At 36.6% G+C, this 20,434-nt stretch overlaps 1 protein-coding gene across 1 annotated transcript in view; it reads right to left on the bottom strand.

The window, feature by feature from the left end:
* Nucleotides 1–20,434, bottom strand: part of FAT4 (FAT atypical cadherin 4) — a 165,373-nt gene that overhangs the window by 28,638 nt on the left and 116,301 nt on the right. Inside the window, exons 9-10 of the mRNA XM_045799024.2 lie at nucleotides 13,676–13,926; nucleotides 7,362–11,711 (exon numbers count right to left, since the gene is read on the bottom strand). Coding sequence (XP_045654980.2) covers nucleotides 7,362–11,711; nucleotides 13,676–13,926 — 4,601 coding nt within the window. The remainder of the gene's footprint in view (nucleotides 1–7,361; nucleotides 11,712–13,675; nucleotides 13,927–20,434) is intronic.

The following is a 20,434-nucleotide window of genomic DNA, read 5'->3' as shown; positions in this document are numbered from 1 at the left end:
ACTCAAAAATTTAGTTTGAGTACTCCATTTGATGAGTTTTTTTCTTTTACAATTAGTGAATTTCAAAGAGGTTGCCATACTAGATTCGAAGACATGGTTTGAAAACTCGGTGTTGCAATTTAAATATTATTAAAAAGACTATTTTATGTGAAGGAAAGATGTCATAATTTTACATAGAATTAAAGGAAAGCCTTGAAATGCAAATTTCTCAGGTTTGGAAAGTTCATGCTCTATTATCCAGTTAGAAGTCAGCAGCAAATTTTGTATTTTTCCCTACACATCTATCTACTTAAATCTCATGTTAATGGCTTAATGCTTATTGGAGAATGAAGCAGCTTGAATTACTCTAACGTGCTTCTAGTACAAAAAAATCTGCTGTGTTGGAGCACCGTGAAGCCAAATTTTGGATCATTAACTTAATTAATACTGCAAGTCAATTAACAATATTTGTCAGAGCCTTGAAGCTTGTAAGTATACGATAGGGCTTGCACAAAGAAATGTAACCATATCTCTTATCACAAAAAGCCTTGTTCTTTTAAGATATGTTTACAAGAATAAACTGGTCTCATTGCTTTGACATTCATCAATTAATTGTGTTGATATAAGTTATTTATCATAGATAGAAGGAAGTATGCTTTGAGAAGTATAAGCTCTTAGAACTTGGAGAATGGGAATTACTGAAGAAGAAAATGTGTGCATCGTGGGAGGCCAGCGTATCTACAGACTTTCCAAGAGTATAGTTTTAAACTTACAAAAGAAATTTAGCATATATCTTCATGTTTGGGGCAGAAGGTGTGCGGATCTCATAAACTGAATCTGTTGTGATCACCTGTGGTCTTTTCAACAAGGCTGTATATTCAAATTTCATTTATTCCAATAGAACATTTTAATGTCGATCATGTGGAGCAGAGCTAAATTTATTCTCACCTGTTAAATTCAGACACCTATGAGAATATGATGATTTCTTAGATTATATGTAATATATTAGATTACAACAATTGCTATTTTTGTATCTCTAGCATTTAACATAGAGTATGTGAAACTTTCGAAGTCCATTTTATATCTAAATTGATTATATTATTAATAAATATGATTTAATAATATATGTTATTTATTCTGAATATTTATGCTTATAAGCTTTTTTTAATATTTTAGCAGAAAGTCGCTTTTTTCACACTATGTAAATATTTCCTATTATTGTGCAAAGAACAATGAAGATGGCTCATTTAAAGATCCTGATTGAATAGTCTTATATTTTTTTTACATCAAAAGAAAGCAAAAATATCATTTTTAAGAGATGCTAGTAAGAAAAATAAAAGGAAAAAGAACTGTTTTCCTTTTGTATTTTAAAACATGTATAAGTACAATTTCAATGATACTACAGACGATGATGTATAATGATAATATCCAAGATAAGCTCACAGATATGTTTGTTTTCTGCAGAAATAAGAAGCATTTAAGCTTCTGGAAGCCTCTTACTAATACTCTTATAAGTTGCAAATCAGATTTTAAAGTAAAGTAATCAAAACAAGAAATGAGCCACTCTTTTGTATCTCACAGAAAATTTCATTTCTGATCTATTCACTACATTTTGTTTATATTCTATGGTGTTCTGATCACGTGATCATTGACATCACATAGAACTTGTGATTTTAAAAGAATGACTCAGTTATGACTCCCATCTTCACGAAAGCAAATGTCTGCCAAGTTTCTCAGTAAAATTACTATGCACAACCTGTATATAACTTTATATGTCTGAAAAAAAATTCCTATTTATACTGTCAACTGTCATAAAAGTGATGAATGGACGAATCTCATCCTCCCCTGAAATATCAGGACTTACTTGAGACCATAGGAAAACTTCTCCATATGGTAATAAACCCTGGCATGACTCCAAATACCACACCTAAAATGCATCCAGATGTGTGAAAGTGGATGGGAAAGGTTAAAGGGGCTATGAACTAATTCTGTTAGGAGAGACCCAGATTGGAAAATAAGCTCTGGCTACATGCTGCATCTTACAACACCATCCGTTCCCCTGAGAGACTTAATGCAGGATTGTGCTCCGAACACTGGATACCTGCAGCAGGGAGACAAATGCTAAGTGGTTACTGACTGTAATTGTGCTTTCTAATTAGTGTTCTATTAAGTGCAAGAAATGTCATTTGTATAGGAAAAGAAATACTGGATTTGTAGTTATTAAGCTGCGAATTTCCTCCATGATCCCCTGAACTTCTGAGGCATGAATAATATGGAAGATATTTTCTTTTGATTTACTGAGGTATATTGGCAATGATGTAATTTTTGTATTATTAAACCTTGTGAAAATCTAGAAAATAATTTTTCACATGCCCTATACTATATTAAATTGATTCATTCTTTCTAATAGGCTGTATTATAGTGAATCAAAGCTCCACTTAGTGATATAAAAATTAAATTGTAGAACAGTTTTTGACAATAAAACATAAAGGGATTATTATTGAATGTGATATTCTCACTATTTTTTTTTTTAAATTTCCTTTTGGTTATTTTTCCAGTAATAATAAGAAGAGATCAGAAACACAAGTTATACAAACAAATTCATTCTTTCTAAATCACTCATTCATTTAAAAATAACCTTATTTCATATGTATTATGTGATCCTATGGTTACCAACCTGAAAATAAAATTTAAAAATATATATATGATAAATTCATATATCAGGAATATACTGGTGGCAATGTGGTAATAACTATATCCCTTCATATATTTTTATTATAGTTGTTCCATAATATTCATTTTTGTATTTATACCCTTAAAGGATGTTCACACTAAAATCTCTGTTCAGCTAACAATCACTCCCTGTGGGATTCTTAGGATAAAGTCTCTTGGTTTTTATCCGTGCATAAGCCACTCATTCATCCAATCTTTAGAGCAATTTCTAACTTTATGTGAACTATACAATGGTGGTGGTGGTGGTGTATGTGTGTGATGGGGTAATATCTAAGGATTATTTAAAACATAAAGTTAAGAAAATCTCACAGTTCCAATCTGTAGTACCACAGACTTTAAAAATCATTGAAAAGATGCAGGTAAAAGTTCAAAAAAGTAAATAGAGTGTAGGTGATCAGAAATAGTTCTGACAGGGCGCCTGGGTGGCTCAGTCATTAAGCATCTGCCTTCGGCTCAGGGCGTGATCCCAGAGTCCTGGGATGGAGCCCCGCATTGGGCTCCCTGCTCCGCTGGGTGCCTGCTTCTTCCTCTCCCACTCCCCCTGCTTGTGTTCCCTCTCTTGCTGGCTGTCTCTCTCTCGCTGTCAAATAAATAAATAAACTCTAAAAAAAAAATAGTTCTGATGTCCAAAAAACATTTGAATATACACAGGCTTTGGGTAAAACTTTACCAAAGCATTAGTACTTAATTAGCATTAATAAAAGTAAAGCTAACTAGACTGAATATTTTTAAAAATTCATTCTATGAGGTACACATATGCTTAAGTAAGAATTTTGTTTTATGGCTTATTAGCTCTGATTAGCTCCTTTAAGATGTTTTGATAAGTTTACAGTACCATCTTCCTCAGTCAGGTTAGCAGGTATGTGGTAAAGACTACCTGGAAGGACTAACTCAAATGATTCTTCAGGGATTACCTTTGCAAAGAACATTAAACAGATACAGACATTAAAACAATACATTCCGTATGGATTAAGAATCTGTCACTATGCTTTTTGTTATACTGTTTCCTGTAAAACAAAATGAAGAAATAACACTATCAAGCTTGAATTATCTGCTAGTTTTACTGGATGGACTATGTAAATAGAATTTAAAACTATGAATTACATGAATTCAAAAAATAGAAGATTCGTATTAATCATTCAGCTTTATATTTGTTTACATCATTCTTGATCAGCTGGATTATCTTCAGCTATGTAAATGAAGACTCCCAATGAGCTCAGAAGAGGGGCAGTATGTAGAATTACCATAGTAATTTCAAATTACTTTTGTAACTTCAAGTAACTTTCCTAACAGAAAGAGGTTACTATCTAGTCTTTGGCAGCTCTCCCTCTAGAGTCACCAGAATGTAAGCTGAATTTTCTACATTCTTGCTGTGCCAGATATTATCTCTTGACGCTCAGCATCATTCCTACCCTTCTGTATTGCAGGGGCTGGAGGTCACAAAACTGCCTTTTCTAGACTCCTTTCCAGCAGGGCTCAGGCTTAGATTCTGCCAGTGGGTGAGAGTTGAATGATATATGAAGAGTGAAAGCAAAGCAGGAACTGTTCTGGGGCTCACTCATTGCAGCACTGCAGGTAGACAAGAGGATTGGCAGTGGTTTCTTCCGATACCTACAGAGTTCTTATTGCTGAGGATATTGGTGAATTTTCCTGACCTTCATTCTTCATCAGTTTAAAGATTTTGCCAGCTTTTTCTTAGTATTAAGTACCTTTCTACCTGGAAGTCCGGAAGTAATTTCAGTTCTTGACCAATCTCATACCAATACACTATCTCACATACTTTTTGTGCAGATCCAGTAGAATAATGGACAAAAGTTCTTGAAAGAGATCATGGACTTGCCATAATACTCCACAGCAAATACAAACCAACGTGCGATGAAGAATCCCATGCATATAAAAAGAGGCTCTGGAGTCAAGCTTATAGTGAAAACTCATTTAGACCACCGTGTGTGCCATGCTGGAGGCAAGTTATTTAATCTCTTTTAACCCATCTGAGACCCAGTATTTTGTGCCTTTAAAATAATAATGATAATAATAATAATAATAATACAGTTTCATTGAGTTTTGCGAAGAACTAAATGAATGACTAAATGAATAATAATGTTGATAATGTAAGGAACTTTAAGCGGTGCTTTAAATAGCAACTTGATTAATGTTACGCATATTTCATGATGAAAAGAGGGGAATTCCTGAAAGTTTCAACTACTACATTTAGAAAAGTATGCAATGTACATTTACATGTAATGAATCAAAGAAAGAAACAAATTAGAGAGAGGTTGTGTTAAAAAAGTAGTTCTATGCCCGATCATGAAACATTTATGCTGAAATCAGCATATGCAGCCTTTGGTCATACCCATGGTACTTCCCCTGTTCCCTATCTACTACCAAATGCCTTCACACATTTTTCATTCTAGGACTAAGTATAAACTCATTTAAAATCTAAGTGTGAATGAGTGAATTATACTAAAATGACAAAGAAATAATCTTTATTGTTGAGTTCTCAGGAAAGAAAATAATTTTCGGGGTTGGAGTGGGAAAGACTAAGGAAAATTTTCTAAAAATTCTGAACTGATAACATGGATACAGCCCTATTATTCATGATGCTAAGAAGACAACTGGGGTAAGATTCACACCTTGTGCCACTAGGGCTTCTTGTCTTTGTAGAAATTCTGTGCTACACCTCTATTATTACCACTACATACCACTACTACTAACACTACTAATTTGCATTGCTACCTATTGACTGCTGGACACTCTCATAGGTATTTTACAAGCATCATCCTTATTCATTACAACAAACCTAAAAGATAAATAAGTATGATTATTTTCATTTTGCAGATGGGGAAGTTGAAGGTCAGCAAGGTTAAATGACTTCCCAAAAGCTATAGCTAAATCAAATACTATAAAATCCTTTGATTCTTTTCATTATTCTTATTGTTGCCCCTTTTCTTCATTTATATTTCAAGGATATTATTTTATTAGTAGGCAAAGCTTGTATGTTCTGTTTGACTTATTCAAACTTGCTTTATATCACCATCAAACAATTTGATTCTTCAAATATGAAACCATAAGTAGACATGATGGGCATATTTTAAAAAATATAATAGCTAGGGTTGCCTGGGTGGCTCAGTCGATTAAGTGCCCAACTCTTGGTTTCAGCTTGGGTCATGATGTCATGGGTCGCATGGGTCATCTGATCAAGCCCCAGTCCCCAGTCCGGCTCCATGCTCAGCGAGGAGTCTGCTTGAAGATGTTCTCCTTGTGCCCCTCCTCCCACTGTGCACGTGTGCTCTCTCTTAAATACATAAATAGATCTTTTACAAAATATATTAGCTAAATATATTTTCTTTTTTTTTTTAAAGATTTCATTTATATATTTGTCAGAGAGAGTGAGAGAGAGAGTACAAGCAGGGAGAGCAGCAGGCAGAGGGAGAAGCAGACTCCCTGCTGAGCAAGGAGCCCTATGCAGGACTTGATCTCAGGACCCTGGGATCATGACCTGAGCCAAAGGCAGACGCTTAACTGATTGGGCCACCCAGGCATCCTGCTAAATGTATTTTCTTATAAAAACTTCTTTTGAAGTATTATTCTGTGAAATATTTACCAAATTAAAAAAAGCATCCTGGTTTTACCTCTCTTACTGGTACTTTAAATTGTGGTTGTAAACACCGCAGAGCAATCCAATGTGATATATATGGCCTAACACTGTAAAGTGTGCAAATGACAGCAGACTTCCTCTCTCCTCAAACTTATTGACAGCATAATATTTACACACATTTGAAGGTGTACCAACAACTGATCGGCTAATAGATAGATGTTAGATAGAAGGGTAGATAGATAGCTAGATAGATATAGAAACCGATAGAGATGTATGCAATTTGTACATCACATCTTCCTAAGATGCCAAAGACTAGTGAAGCATATTTGCTGCTCTATATTTTATTATGCTTCTAAAATGCCAAGGTAAATTATGCTTCAGTTTTGTTGTCAGACAGTCAGAGAAGTCAGCTATTATGCTTTCTACCTGGTAGTAGAAATAGCAAGGCATTTTAATTTCAATCTTAAAACACTGCTTTTGCTCTATTGTGACAATGCTGATCAAATTTTAATAATAATGATGACGATGATTTTAAAAGATCATAAAAACGTTGAGGATAGAAGAATCAAACAGCAATAATTGTTAACAGTTATTTAGGACGTAAAATGGTCTGGGTCTTATGCTTGAAATAAAGTTATGTCCTTTAAATTTTAGAACATTCTCATTTGAAGATATTATACACTTTTTGCCCTTGTACAAGACACTTAGCAGATTGACTAAGAGCTCAAACTCTGGAAATAACTGTGTAGGCTTACCACCTGACTCTGACAAATCTGGGTCACCTCAGAAAGCTGACACCTTCTCTCTGCTTCAGCTTCCTTTCTGTACAAACTGGAAAATAATTATCCCAACTTCATAGGTTTCTATGAGGAGTAAATAAAATAAATATAGACAAAGTGCTTATAACAGTTTCTGCCAATAGTAAGTGCTTAAAGCATTTGCTGTGATTATGCCCATTTTCTGGAAAATCATTTAAAAATGACAAAATCATTGTTTTCCATTATACTCGACATGGCTAAAGTCTTAGAGAAAGAGCCAAACATCATCATACCTGTGTATCCAGTTTTGCAAACACAGTTGAAGCTTCCTGGAACATTTTGGCAGACAGCGCCATTCTTGCACGGACCCAGCAGGCACTCATTGACGTCTCTCTCACAGGCCCTGCCAGTGAAGCCATCTGGGCAGCTGCAGGAAAATCCTCCTACTAAATTGTGACAGGTCCCACCATTGTGGCAAGGTGATGGAAGGCATTCGTCTATATCTATTTCGCACCAGCTACCAGCATAACCTGGCAGACACTTGCATAAGAAAGGCTGCAGAGGTTCATTTGCCACCATGATGACTGGAAGACTCTCGTGGCTCCTTAACACAGAGCTCACGGCCAGCCTTCTAATACAGCTCCCTCCATTCTGACATGGGCCATGAATGCATGAGTCATGATCCACGGATTCTACCTTCACTCCACTCTGCCGGAGAAGGATCTCTTTGATGCTTTCAAAGAAGGTGGCTACACCACTGGGATTCACATACTGATTATTGTTCCGCTTCACAGCTGCTAAAAGAAATGTTTTATTGTTCTCCTCATATGCACCATAAAGTTGCACAGCAGTCCCCAGGCCTGTCAGTTGGGAGCTGGCGATGCGTAGAAAATGAAGATAGTGGTTAGTCAAGAAGTCCTTTACCGTTGGAACACCGAGACGCAGTAGGATGCTGTTATCCACTGTAGCATTAGAAAATCCAGCAAAGAAAACTCGGATATTGCTCGTGACTGTGCTGTGAACTCCATCATTGCTAAGGACAGTGAGATCAAATGTGCCATCCGTTGACCTCGGCTGTGAATTTAGATCACAAGTACCCCTTGGAATACTGAACAGGCTTGTAACTCCCGAAGTAAGGGAGCAGTGGAAGGTGTCTAACACATCCGGATCCTGTGGCTTCACAGAACCTAAAATCCCACCAGGAAACAAATTGCCATAATAATTAACAAATATCTCCACGGTCCGAGACTGGGAAGGATTATCATTTTGGTCTATCACTGTGATATGAACGGTTCCTGTGGAAGACATTTGAGGAACACCAGAATCCCTAGTAATCACAGACAGGTAGAAGTCTGCGATCTGTTCTCTGTCAATCTCTCTGGTCGTGCTCAGAACTCCAGCAGTGTTCAGACTAAAATAATTGGTGGCAGGACCTGTGCTCAGCAAGTAATAGGTAAAGGGGCCTTGATTTGGAGGGAGATCGGGATCAGTGGACTGAAGGGTCATCACCAGAGTTCCTGGGCGTTTGTTTTCCGTAACTTCACCTTCACTGATGGTCAACATAGGTCCATTATCGTTTATATCTTCAAGGGTGACTAACAGGGAGGCACTTCCTGTAGCTGAGGGGGTCCCTGAATCAACAGCCAAAACCGTGAGATTATAGATGGGTAGGGTTTCTCTATCTAATTCTGCAGTGACAGTGATCTGCCCTGTCTGTGGATTAATGGAAAAGGCACCATTTTCATTCCCTGATCCAATGAAGTAAGAAAACCTGCTCCAGCTGGGGACAGAGTCTGAGTCAAAGGCACTGACAAATGTCACATGAGTTCCAGTAGGGACCCCCTCACTGATCTGAACGCTGTAGATATTTAAACTAAAAATGGGTGGGTCATTGGCATCAAGCACAGTGACATTTACAGTGACCTCATCGATGTCCGCACCCCTGATGCTGCCAAAATTCTTGGCCAATACCTTCAAAGATACCTTTTCTTCTTTTTCCCTATCAAGAAGTCCGGAAACATAAATTTGTCCAGTCTTCTTATTGATCTGGAAACCCTTCTTTCGACTGTCACCAAAAATCAAATAATGGACCTCCCCATCCATTCCCAAATCACGGTCACTGGCAAACACTTCTCCAACAATAGTACCTTTAGGAGCTGCTTCTGAGATTTCAAAATAGTAAAGTTTAGAAACAAAGCGAGGCACATATTCATTCGTCCCTTTTAATTGTATGTTAACAGTGGCAAAACTGCACCTTTCTTCATCAGGGACATTGAAGGCTTTCACGGTAAGATGGTAGCTCTGCTTGGTTTCAAAATCCAAGAAGCCTTGAGTGGTGATGACTCCTGTGTTAGGGTCAATGACAAAGAGGTCACTGTCAGAGGACTGTATGGTGTATGCAATCACAGCATTGGTTCCAGAGTCAGCATCTGTTGCATTGAGGTGGATGACTGTTGTTCCACTTGGGGCGTTTTCCAAAACAGTAGGAAAATATTCATCAGGGAAGAATACTGGAGAATTGTCGTTCACATCAATCACATTTACAGTCACACTGCAGTAACCAGTTCTTGCAACCCATCCTCCATCTGTCGCGCTAATAGTCATTTCATGTTTCTGGCATAACTCATAATCAAGAGCTTTGGCTAGTGTTAATACACCTGTGGAGGAATTGATTGCAAAAATGCCTTCTTCATTTCCTGAAGAAATACTGTAGCTAATCAAGCCATTCATAGCTGCATCTCTGTCTCTTGCAGAAACAGTTCTGACAATGGCCCCGATACTATGGCTTTCTGGGATGGTTGCACTCATGTGATTTTGGGAGAATTCAGGTGTATGGTAGTTTTCCTCAGTGACAATTATTTGAACAGTGGCTTGGGATGAAAGTGGAGGGTTTCCTTTATCTCTTGCAGTGACAGTGATCAAAAAGTTCTGATTCAAGTCAGATACCAGCGAAGAGGCCACTGAGATCCACCCCGTACTATTGTCCAACTTAAATTTTCCAAAATGATTTTCATTAGAAATCAAATATTCCACTTCAGAATTCAGTCCAAAATCTCTATCATCTACTGCAGTAACTTTGATTAACTTCGTACCAACTTTAACATTTTTGGTGACCGGAGTAAAATATTTAGTTTTAAGAAATTGTGGTGCATTGTCATTACTGTCCACTGTGTTGATGGTAACTGTTGTCTCACTAAGTAATGAAGGATTACCTCGATCTGAAGATGTCACTATAAAACTATGTCTGTTGATGTTCACATTACTGAAGCCGCTGACGTTCTGGTATTTTAAGACCTGTTTATTGAAAATCTCTCCTGTGGTGGCATTAATCCTGAAATACTCTGACTGAGATTTTATAAAATAGAACACTTGTCCATTTGATCCCTCATCAGGATCTGTTGCGGATACCTGAGTCACTTTGGAGCCAATTTCAGGAAGTTCAGGGCAATCTAAGTAATAGGACGGTCTGCTAAATCTTGGAGCGTTGTCGTTGATGTCCGTCACAAATATTGTGACATCTGTACTTACGGTCCACCCAGAATCATGTGCAGAAACTCGGATTCTGTAACGGTCTGTATCTTCTCTATTTAAAGGTCTACTAATTACAATATCCCCTGTGCTGGGATTAATTGTAAATGGAAGACTTGTGTCTGTTATAGAATACCTACTAACTGCATTTATACCAATGTCTTCATCGGAAGTTGTGACACGTGTAACTGTATATCCTAAAGGGGAATTTTCAGGAACATAGGCACTGAATATCTGAGAAAACCTAGGGGCATTATCATTTTCATCCAAGATGTTAATGATGACTTTTACTGAGGTACTCTGAGAAGGGGAACCTTTGTCTGAGGACTTTATGGTAAGCACATACTGCGATATTTTTTCCCTGTCTAACGGCCGAATGCTTCTAATTTCACCAGTGGCATGATTAATAGCGAAACTATGTTCTTTGTTGCCATTAAAAATTTCATAATCTAACTGTCCATTGGGTCCACTGTCCTTATCCATTGCTGAAACAGTAAGTATTTTGCGAGGAGAGAGATTTTCCAATATTTCAGATACAAATGGATCTTCCTTAAAAACCGGGGAATTATCATTGACATCTAAGACTGTTAAGTCAAGTTTCTCATAAGAAGATAAAGGAGGGAAGCCTCCATCCCTGGCCTCTATCCATATGACATATTTTTGTATCTTTTCAAAATCCAGAGGTTGACTAATGGACACCTGTCCTGTTAATTGATCAATTTGAAATGTACTGCCAAGGTTCCCACTTGCAATATAATAGGACAAAGGTTCTCCTCTCAAGGAGGACCCCGTAATGGTGGTGACAAGAGTGCCGACTGGCTGGTTTTCAGGAAACATGAAAGTCTGTTCTTTGGCTCTGACTTTAGGGAAATCTGCCTTGTTCACAAATCTAACAGTCACTGTCGTAGAATCTGTCTTTGGAAATGAGCCACCGTCTTTTACATGCACAGAAAATGTCACTTCCGAAGCCCCATTTAGTGGTCCAGCTGCCATAATGGCTCCTCTCAGTGGATCAATGTGAAATTTTTCAGAATTTCTACCCGAAAGAGAATAATGCAGTTCAGAATTGGGTCCAATATCAGCATCTGTGACTGTAACCGCGAAGACGAAGGAACCTATGAAAGAGGGAGTGTGCAGTTACCATCACACGAAACCCAAATAAAACATTTGCTAGTAGATTAATGTATACAAAATATTATATTGCTCCCTAATATCACTTTACTTTCTCATGATTACTGGAGGAAAACAGTAACTCCTATATTATCTCTGAAGTTCCCAAGTCAAATCTACTTAATGGTAGTCTTCAGGGACTGACCTGCCATTTTCTAACTAAAACTCATATGGTCTACTGGATTTAATATTTTTCAGTATGCCTTTGAGAGAAGCACAGGGAAGAGCAATGACTAATCATTCAGAATAATAGTTCCTAGGAGGAAAATCTGTACATAATACAACTTCCAACAAACATGATACTACAGGAGCTCTGCTAAGAGCTCTGTTTCTACCCAATGAAAAAAGATAATTGCTCTGTTATGTCTGAAAACATCTTTGAATTGCCATCTAGGTAATCATGTCAACAGAATTTTTAATTTGTTTTAAAAAATTATTTTGATTCTTTATACCCACTGTTTCTTAGCAGCATTCTTTTATCTGTGAGCTATTATCACACAGAGATAAAAAATATATATCCATAAATCAATTAGAACAATTATAAAGTAGTACGTAATAAGAACTGAGGAAGAACGGACTCAATTTGGATTCCAAAAGTTAGTGCTTGGGACAAATGCCAGTGGAACAGATTGTAGCAGAAATATGCAGAAAAACTGCCATAAGGACATGTTTTTGATATACTCATTCAGAAACCTTTCCAAACCTGCACTCATAGCCCTAGAGTAAAGTTTTTGACAAAAGTGAAAAGTCTTTTATTAAGGCCAGTAATTCTGATTAATTATAATACGTCTAATGAGGAAAAGATGCTTAAGCATTACATACCCACTCTTTATAGGGGATGCTATATTGCATCACCACACATTGGATGTAATTAGAATCATGCCCGCCAGCATCATTTCAGCTAAAGGCCTTCATCAGGGATTTATGACTTTGATATTGACATTTCCTTTTGATAAAAAATTGGCACAAAAGTTTATTCATTTCATACTTTGAATTGGTATCAGTTTGACATTCTCAAGTGAATATAAGATCAAAGATCACTGAGAGGAGAAATTCTGGATCCATTTACTTTTTCTTCTAATTAAAAATACTTTAAAGCAAGGCAGATCAAATTAATTTTGGCCTATATTTGTATATTTTCCTGTTTGGAAATGCATCTCAAAGATTACAAATGGCAGATTATTTGTGCAGTTCTTAAGAGAGCTTGCCGTTCTTTACAAACAAGCAAACAAAACCGAACTAAACTTAAATGAAGAAAGAGAAATGCATATTATCATATGAAAGTGGTCATTAACATCTTCATAAACTTACTAACAGAAAACCTTCATCCATCAAAACTGGAATAAAATATTAATAACAAAAATTCATTAGAAATATTCATTCATCAAAAATTTTGAAAACCTATCTATGAAGGATTGAAGTAAAATATTTTTTTCTACCAACAAATATAGTTGAATGCTTATTACCTCCCAGATGTTTCAGGTGTTAGCATATGGCCAAAGAAAGAAAAAGAAAGAAAGAAAGAAAGAAAGAAAGAAAGAAAGAAAGAAAAACAACGTCCCTCCTTTCAGAGAATTTATAAGCAAATTATATCTCAGGGCGGAACTCTTCTTGACTACAAGATGACTATTTAATCATTTGAAAATATTCAAGCAATATTGAGAAATAGTACCAGGAAAGATGTAGCAATCATAAGATCTTAAGCACAATTGGTTTAGGAAAAAATAATTAATTTGTGAGATTCAACGTTCCTTCAATCTTATTAGTCAAAACAAGTTGAATTTTAGAGGATTTGCAAACCTAAGCTATATCAGAAGTATTCAAATAAAAGTAACAGAAATATATTTATAGAAAATGCCTACTGTATAGTTTGCATTTATCCATGAGACCTCAGAGTTGGCTTCATTACCTGGAGGAGTAGGAGACGGGATGTGTGTGACATATGGATGATGTTGAAATCTTGGTGGATTGTCATTGACATCAGTCACAGTGACGAGCACGCTGGTAGAACTGGAAAGAGGCTCTGGGGACCCCGCATCACTGGAGACCACAACTAAAGTATAATTCTCTTTTGTTTCCCTGTCTAGCAATGCACTTGTGATGATTTGTCCTGTGGATGGGTTGATGGTGAACTGAGAGTTTCCACCAATGATCCTATAACTGAACAGAGAGGCATATTTTTTCTGGTTATCATGTTGTAGCATCTATTCACTAAAATTTAAAAACTGAGACAGAAAGGTAAGAAAAATCACTAGAAGTATGATCACACAACAATTAAAGAATGTGGCTAGAAAATAAATATTTCAAATTTTATGCGAGCATCATATTGACAATCTTTACTGTGAAATGTCCAGTGAGCTCAAGCAGATCCTTACAAGTGCTGTGGATTTCTTGGATCATGCAAGGCCCCAAAATAAACCCAAAAGACGACTGTATTATAAATAAGTGAACCTGAAAGCATAAATCAGGGCCTTGCTCTAATATTGTGGTTAGTGGCCAGGATCACACATGAACATCTGTTAAATGAATTTAAAACTTATTTTTCTGCTGTGTAACATAATAAACCCGAGATCAGTTGAAGATCTTATTTTTAGAGACAAAACACTGCATTTGACATCCATTGACTACCCAGAACAACTAAAGAACGGATTATTTATACAAAGACATTCCTACTTACTAATTCTCTCATTTGTCATTCCTCATATGGCTATGCTTTTCTTTCTTGTTGTCAGGAGAGGTATGACATTTTCATGGATATTCTGATGCTAACCAGATTGGTTAATGGGCAGGAGTTTCCACTGAGAATAGCTTTTCTCTTCTTCATGAAGAGGAAGCTATCTGTGTATTCCTTGGAGATCAGCTAGTGAAGAAGTAGCTAAACTTGAAGGTTCAGAAACTGGCTGGGGTCCACTGTTTTTAAGGTTGGAGAGTGGCAAGGAAATGGATGTCTTTAAAATTTTCTGCTTTGTACCAACAAAGAAATGCCCTTGTTGGAATAAATGGCATGTTTCTAGAGTTTGGTTGGAGCCCATGAAAACATAGCAACAGCAAGAATCTAATAGAGACAGGAGAAAAAGGCCTACATTGCAGCAAATAGAGTATACATTCCTCCCATTAAGCTCACAGTTTAAAACAAACATTTCAGCATTTTCATCCTTTTTTAGAGAAATAATGAACTGTTGGGGAGCTGATGTTTTTACAAAATAGAAGTCCTATAAAATGATAGCAAAATAGAAAAAAAGAGTAGAGAGGGAGTTTTGGCTGAGAAATGACTTCAGTATTTGGAAAGTACTTGATATCACTCAGATTTTTAACACTTTTTGGCACACCCACATGCCAGGATCAGGAGTAAATGAGAATAGCATTTCCTGGACCAGAAGTAACTCTTTAAACAATATAATTACTGTCCTTACACACTAGATAGCTAGTACCTTTATCAAAATAAAAATATACAAGGTTTATAACTGAATTCTTAAAGTTAGCAATTCAGGACTCATGAGGTAATCAAATTGTTTCACCTCTTCAATAAATTCTGTAAGAACCTGAATTATGAGAATTCTGTGATGTTATTCCAGGAAACCCTGTTTCCCTACATCAGTGGATATAGAAATGACCAAATAACTTAACAGGGAAAAAAGAGTAATTCACAGCACTGTAAACTTTTTTACAGCTTTTTGACAGCAAAGATCAGGGGTCAATTAAATATTCCCTCAATAATTCACAAATAAAAATAAAATTAAAGTGATGAAAAATGTATGAAAATTTAGATTTGGAGTTTTGTATATGACAAGACAGTGGTGTATAAAGGAAGAGCAATGTGCTGAAAGGCAAATGATGTGAGTTCTGGTCCAGGTTTAATGAAATAATCCATAAAGAAATCTTGTACTGTAAATTCTTATTCTTTATTTTATGCTATTATACATGCTATGGAGCATATGACTGTTTAAAAGTAATTAACATCTTTACTATTTTTGAACATTAAAGAATAAATCATCCTGTTAATATGTGATTTTTTCTAGACTTCACCTGATTCTGAAGTATGCGAAAAGTCGATTTTAAATATGAAGTGTTCTGTAATTCACATAATATCTATAATACCAGTTTAGTGCAATTTATACTTGTAAGTTAAAACACAGAGAGAGAGAGAGAGAGAGAGAGAAGGGACACAATGGACAGACAGCTAAGACAATATGCCCAGGTCTTGGTTTGGTTCTCACCCCTTCATGGAGATCTTTCCTGCTTATCTGGTCCACATTAATTTCTTCTAAGGGTATAAAGTCTATTAGATTGGGTTTTGTGTTATCTTTGTAGCATCTAAACACCTACACTGGTCTTTGGGGATTTGCAGCTCCTTCCTGTGCTCTTACTGTGCACTGAGCACCCTACAAGGCATTTCATATTTGCTCTCATTTTACTTCAAAACAATCCTGACACTTTGGTTTTGTTTCGGATTTTTTATAGATGAGGAATCTGAATCTAAGAGAGACTCATGTAGTTGCACAACAAAGCATAACATCTAAGAATGGTAAATCTAGAGTTGGAACTTCTGTCTTTATGACTTCAACCCAGACTTGCTCCATTAGACCTCGACATAGAGAAGGTAAAACTCAGCCTGAGGGGATCTAGTGGAGACAAGAAATGCTGTACTGCTTGCTAAAGCCAAAGGGGACCTTTTTTTGTTTAAGGGATGTCAATGTAGCATTGGTTTACATTGATTTGGTTCAATGCAAATCAACAAATGTGTTACTTATTTGCTGATTCAAGAATAAGAAATGACTGTTTCAAATTATTGGCGTGAACTGACATCACTGCTATCTAAAAATCTAAATCAATCGTTTTTGCACTTGTAAAGCTAAAATACCCCAATTTGATTTTTTTAACCTTTTTTTGCCTCTTCCTGAGCTCTACTAGGATCATAAAACACTGTGCTGTATGTTACTAGAATATGATAATTTAGTAATAGTTAACAGACTGTACTTTGAAACACAGTTCACTTGGGCGTGAATATTTACCTCACTCATAACACTTCAATTCATCAAATTATTTAACCCTTCTAAGCCTTTTCTTTCTATCTGTAAAGTGTGGATCACATATGCATTCCTTTCACTTGATAGTCTTGAGTATTAAATGTAATTTCATATGAAATGCATTTGGAATTGTAATTGGTACATGATGAGAATTAAAAGTCTAGGATTACACACATAACAGCATATATACGTATGTAGTTACAATTTAATAATCTATCATTTATAATCTATTATAATCCACCTACATATTTAGTTAAACGGATAGGTGGACTAACAGTCACATTGATTAGAAAGTAAAAATCCTGCCCTTAAGCTTACATCCTAAATGGAAGAAAGAGAGGAAAGTAAGTACAAAACCAGGCAGTATATTTGAGTGTTATGAAACTGTCCAGAAGCACTGCTCTAGGTATTCAAAAGCCAAAGAGACCACTTTTGAGTGGAATGATCAAAAGAAAGCCTTCCTGGAGGAAGGCTAAATTGAAGCTGGATTTTAAAGAGGCTACCCATCTTACAATAGTGGTGAAAAGGGAGAAAGGTGTTCCAGGTCAGGAGTCAGCAGATTTTTTTCTGTAAAAGGCCAGTGTTAGTACATATGGCTTTGGAGGCCAGAAGAGCTCTGCTACAATACTCAACTTGCCATTGCAGCATAAAAACAGCCGTGGACAAAAGTACACGAATGGGCACGGCTCTATTCCAATACGACTTTATTTACAAATTCAGGCACTGGGCCGAATCTAGCCTGCAGACTGCAGTTTGCAGAACCTTGATCTAGGATGCAGAAGAACTTGAACAAGGCCATAAGGCTTGGGAAACACAGATCCTTTTCCCAGGAGCAGAAAGCGATCCAGTGAGCCTGTAGGTTGGGCTATACGTTGAAGATTTGGGCAGAATAAGCTGGGGCCGTTTATGGAGTGACTGGAATATGGAGACTGGGCATTATGCCATGGGCAAACTGGAAGTTGAAAGATTTTGAGGAAGGGAGTATTGTTAGAACTGAGCCACTGAATGCCCAAGCTGGTTCATATTACTGCCATTGCTCTTTCATTCACTGACCCAGGCTTTGCTTCACCCAGATCACTTCCTACAACACTGAGACATAAATCATCATAAAATGTAAACTAGTCGTGTTATTGCCCAGTTTAAACACTTCAGTTGTTTCTCCCGTTAGCTACAGACAAGAGTGTGAATTTTTCACCCGGTATACAAGGCCCGTTCCTCACCCACACCAACCGTACGGAACAGCTTTATTTCCCTGACACTATGCTTCTGCAGAGCTCCTTGCCCTTGAGCCTATTACCGTCTTTGCCTAGAAGGTCTTTCATGCCTTATTTGTTGATAAGCTACTTCCTAGTCTTTCCAAAAATCATTAATTACTTGAAGCTTCTACTGATTTCTTCAGATAGCATTGAGTATGCTGTTCTTTCCACCCATTCTGTGCTTAAACTATACTTGTCACAGAGTACTATAATTACAAGATTACAAAATTATCTCCTATACTGAACTGTTCTCCCTGTGGTAGCTAGAGGGCTCAAGTCTTCAGGACTTAAAGGGCCTGGGACATAGTGAGGGTTCCAAAATTATACAGTACGGTGTGGTATATCGATTGGAGGGATTAGAAAACAGAGTCAGGGAAGAAAGTTAATTTTTATTATAATAGTCCAGGCATGATGTAATTGTGGACTGAACTAGAATCTTGGCAGGAAGATTGCACAGAAAAGAATGGGTGCCAGACGCATTAGTAAAGAAGAAACATGAGAACTTGTCCATTGACTGAGTATAGAGGGAGAGGATGACCCTTGGCTAGCAAATGGTGATGAAGAAAACAAGGTAACACCATTAAAAGAATGCAGAATGCCAAGAGGAGAAACAGGAAAAGTTAGGAGTTTCTGATATGCTGTGCTTCTGATGCCAACAGAACCTCCAGGTAGGGATGTCCACTACGGAGTTATAAATGTAGGCAGGGGACTCAGGGATAGAGTCAGAATGGATAGCACAGATTTAGAGTTTTCTGCAGAGTTTTCTGGGTGGTTGCAGCTATAAAAATGAATTATTTTCTCTCTCTCTCTCTCTCTCTCTTTCTCTGTCATTCCCTCACTCTTGCTCTCTTGCTCTCACACACAAAGAAAGGGGAAAAAAGACTGAGAAAAAATATTTGGGGAATATCCCAATTATTTTGGAGAGAGGAAATCAGAAGGTAAATTAGAAAGTGTGGTCAGAGATGCAGAGTGAGAAATAAAAGATAACATTTACGTAGACATTGAGGAGGAAAAAAATGCCAAAAAAAAAGAATGACCTGTAGTGCAAATAGTGCAAAAGGTAAAGGAAAATAAAAACTCAGAAAAATCACTGGACTTGATAAATTTCAGGAGAATCTTTGGATAGATTACTTTTTAAATAAAACAATAGAGGAGAAAATCCGATTGAAAGATTTTCAGGAATAAATAGCTGGAGAAAACTGTAAGGAAGTCCCACTTTCTCAAAAATGTGGTGTAAAAAAAAAGTGAGTAAAAACAACAGCTGTAAGAATTGGACTCATTCATTCAATACATTTGTCAGTCACTACTATGTTGCAGACATCATGTAAGGAAGAATATAGTAGGAATAAAACAGATATAAGAAAAAGAAAAAGAAAAAAACTAACATTAATTTAATGACTTTTTTGTCCTGATAATTGTTTTAGAGACATTTACATGTCTTAACTGATTACATATATATTACTTGGCACATAGTAGGTGATCAATATATATTTAACTTTCACAAATTGTAAAGTACCAATTCCTATCTCCACTTTTACTGATGGATATACAGAGCCTTATAGACACAAACATGACTTTTCTAAGTCATGGTAGGTAAATAAAGGAACCAGCATCCGATATCAGATAGTCCGAGCATTTCCATAGGGATCAATACATGATCCAGGGGACAGGGGTGATTTGAAGATCCAAGAGACAAATGCAAAACGGTTAAATTAAAGATTTGGAGGAAACTAAACGGGATGGGATTAAGAACACAGAGTAAGGGATCTGCCTTTGAATGTTGACCCTGCCAGTACAGTTTTGTGTTTCTCCAGTGCCGTGACACGAAACTTAGAAGTGAGGTTTAAATGGAGATTTGGTCTAGTTGAGAGAAAAAGGGATACATATCCTTAAAAGCTAACTGCTGGAATGGGTGTCTGTCTGGGAAGCAAATATATAAAGTAGATAAAGAGTAGGAATTAATGCAGACTAGTTTACCAGAGGAGAAAATACTGGGAGTGAAATAAAGCATATAACTCAAAGTAAGCGCACCATCCATAAAAATTTGTAGCTTGATCAAATGAGGAGAAAGAAAAATATAAATAAATATTTTTGGGGTGACTCTTGTGTACAAGATTATGGTAGACCATAAGGGAAAATTAACAAATTATATGACAAATAACGGTTGTGCTATTAGAAAGCCCATCAGTAGCTGGGTAAATGACTTACATACATAATATTTAAATAAGCAATATAAAATTAATATAAAATAGCTAGTTGACCAGGAGAATGGGTTTCTCTCAACTCCATGATTAGGAAGGCATGATTAACACCTAATATAAAAGTGTATAATATTCCATTAAAAAGATATCAGGCCAGAGTAAATAAGGTTTAGGCTGGCATAAC

This window comes from Ursus americanus, chromosome 13 (assembly GCF_024610735.1).
Source record: "Ursus americanus isolate L20-20 chromosome 13, mUrsAme1.1.p, whole genome shotgun sequence".
NCBI classification, from domain to species: domain Eukaryota; kingdom Metazoa; phylum Chordata; class Mammalia; order Carnivora; family Ursidae; genus Ursus; species Ursus americanus.
This window is presented reverse-complemented; position numbering and strand designations above follow the sequence as displayed.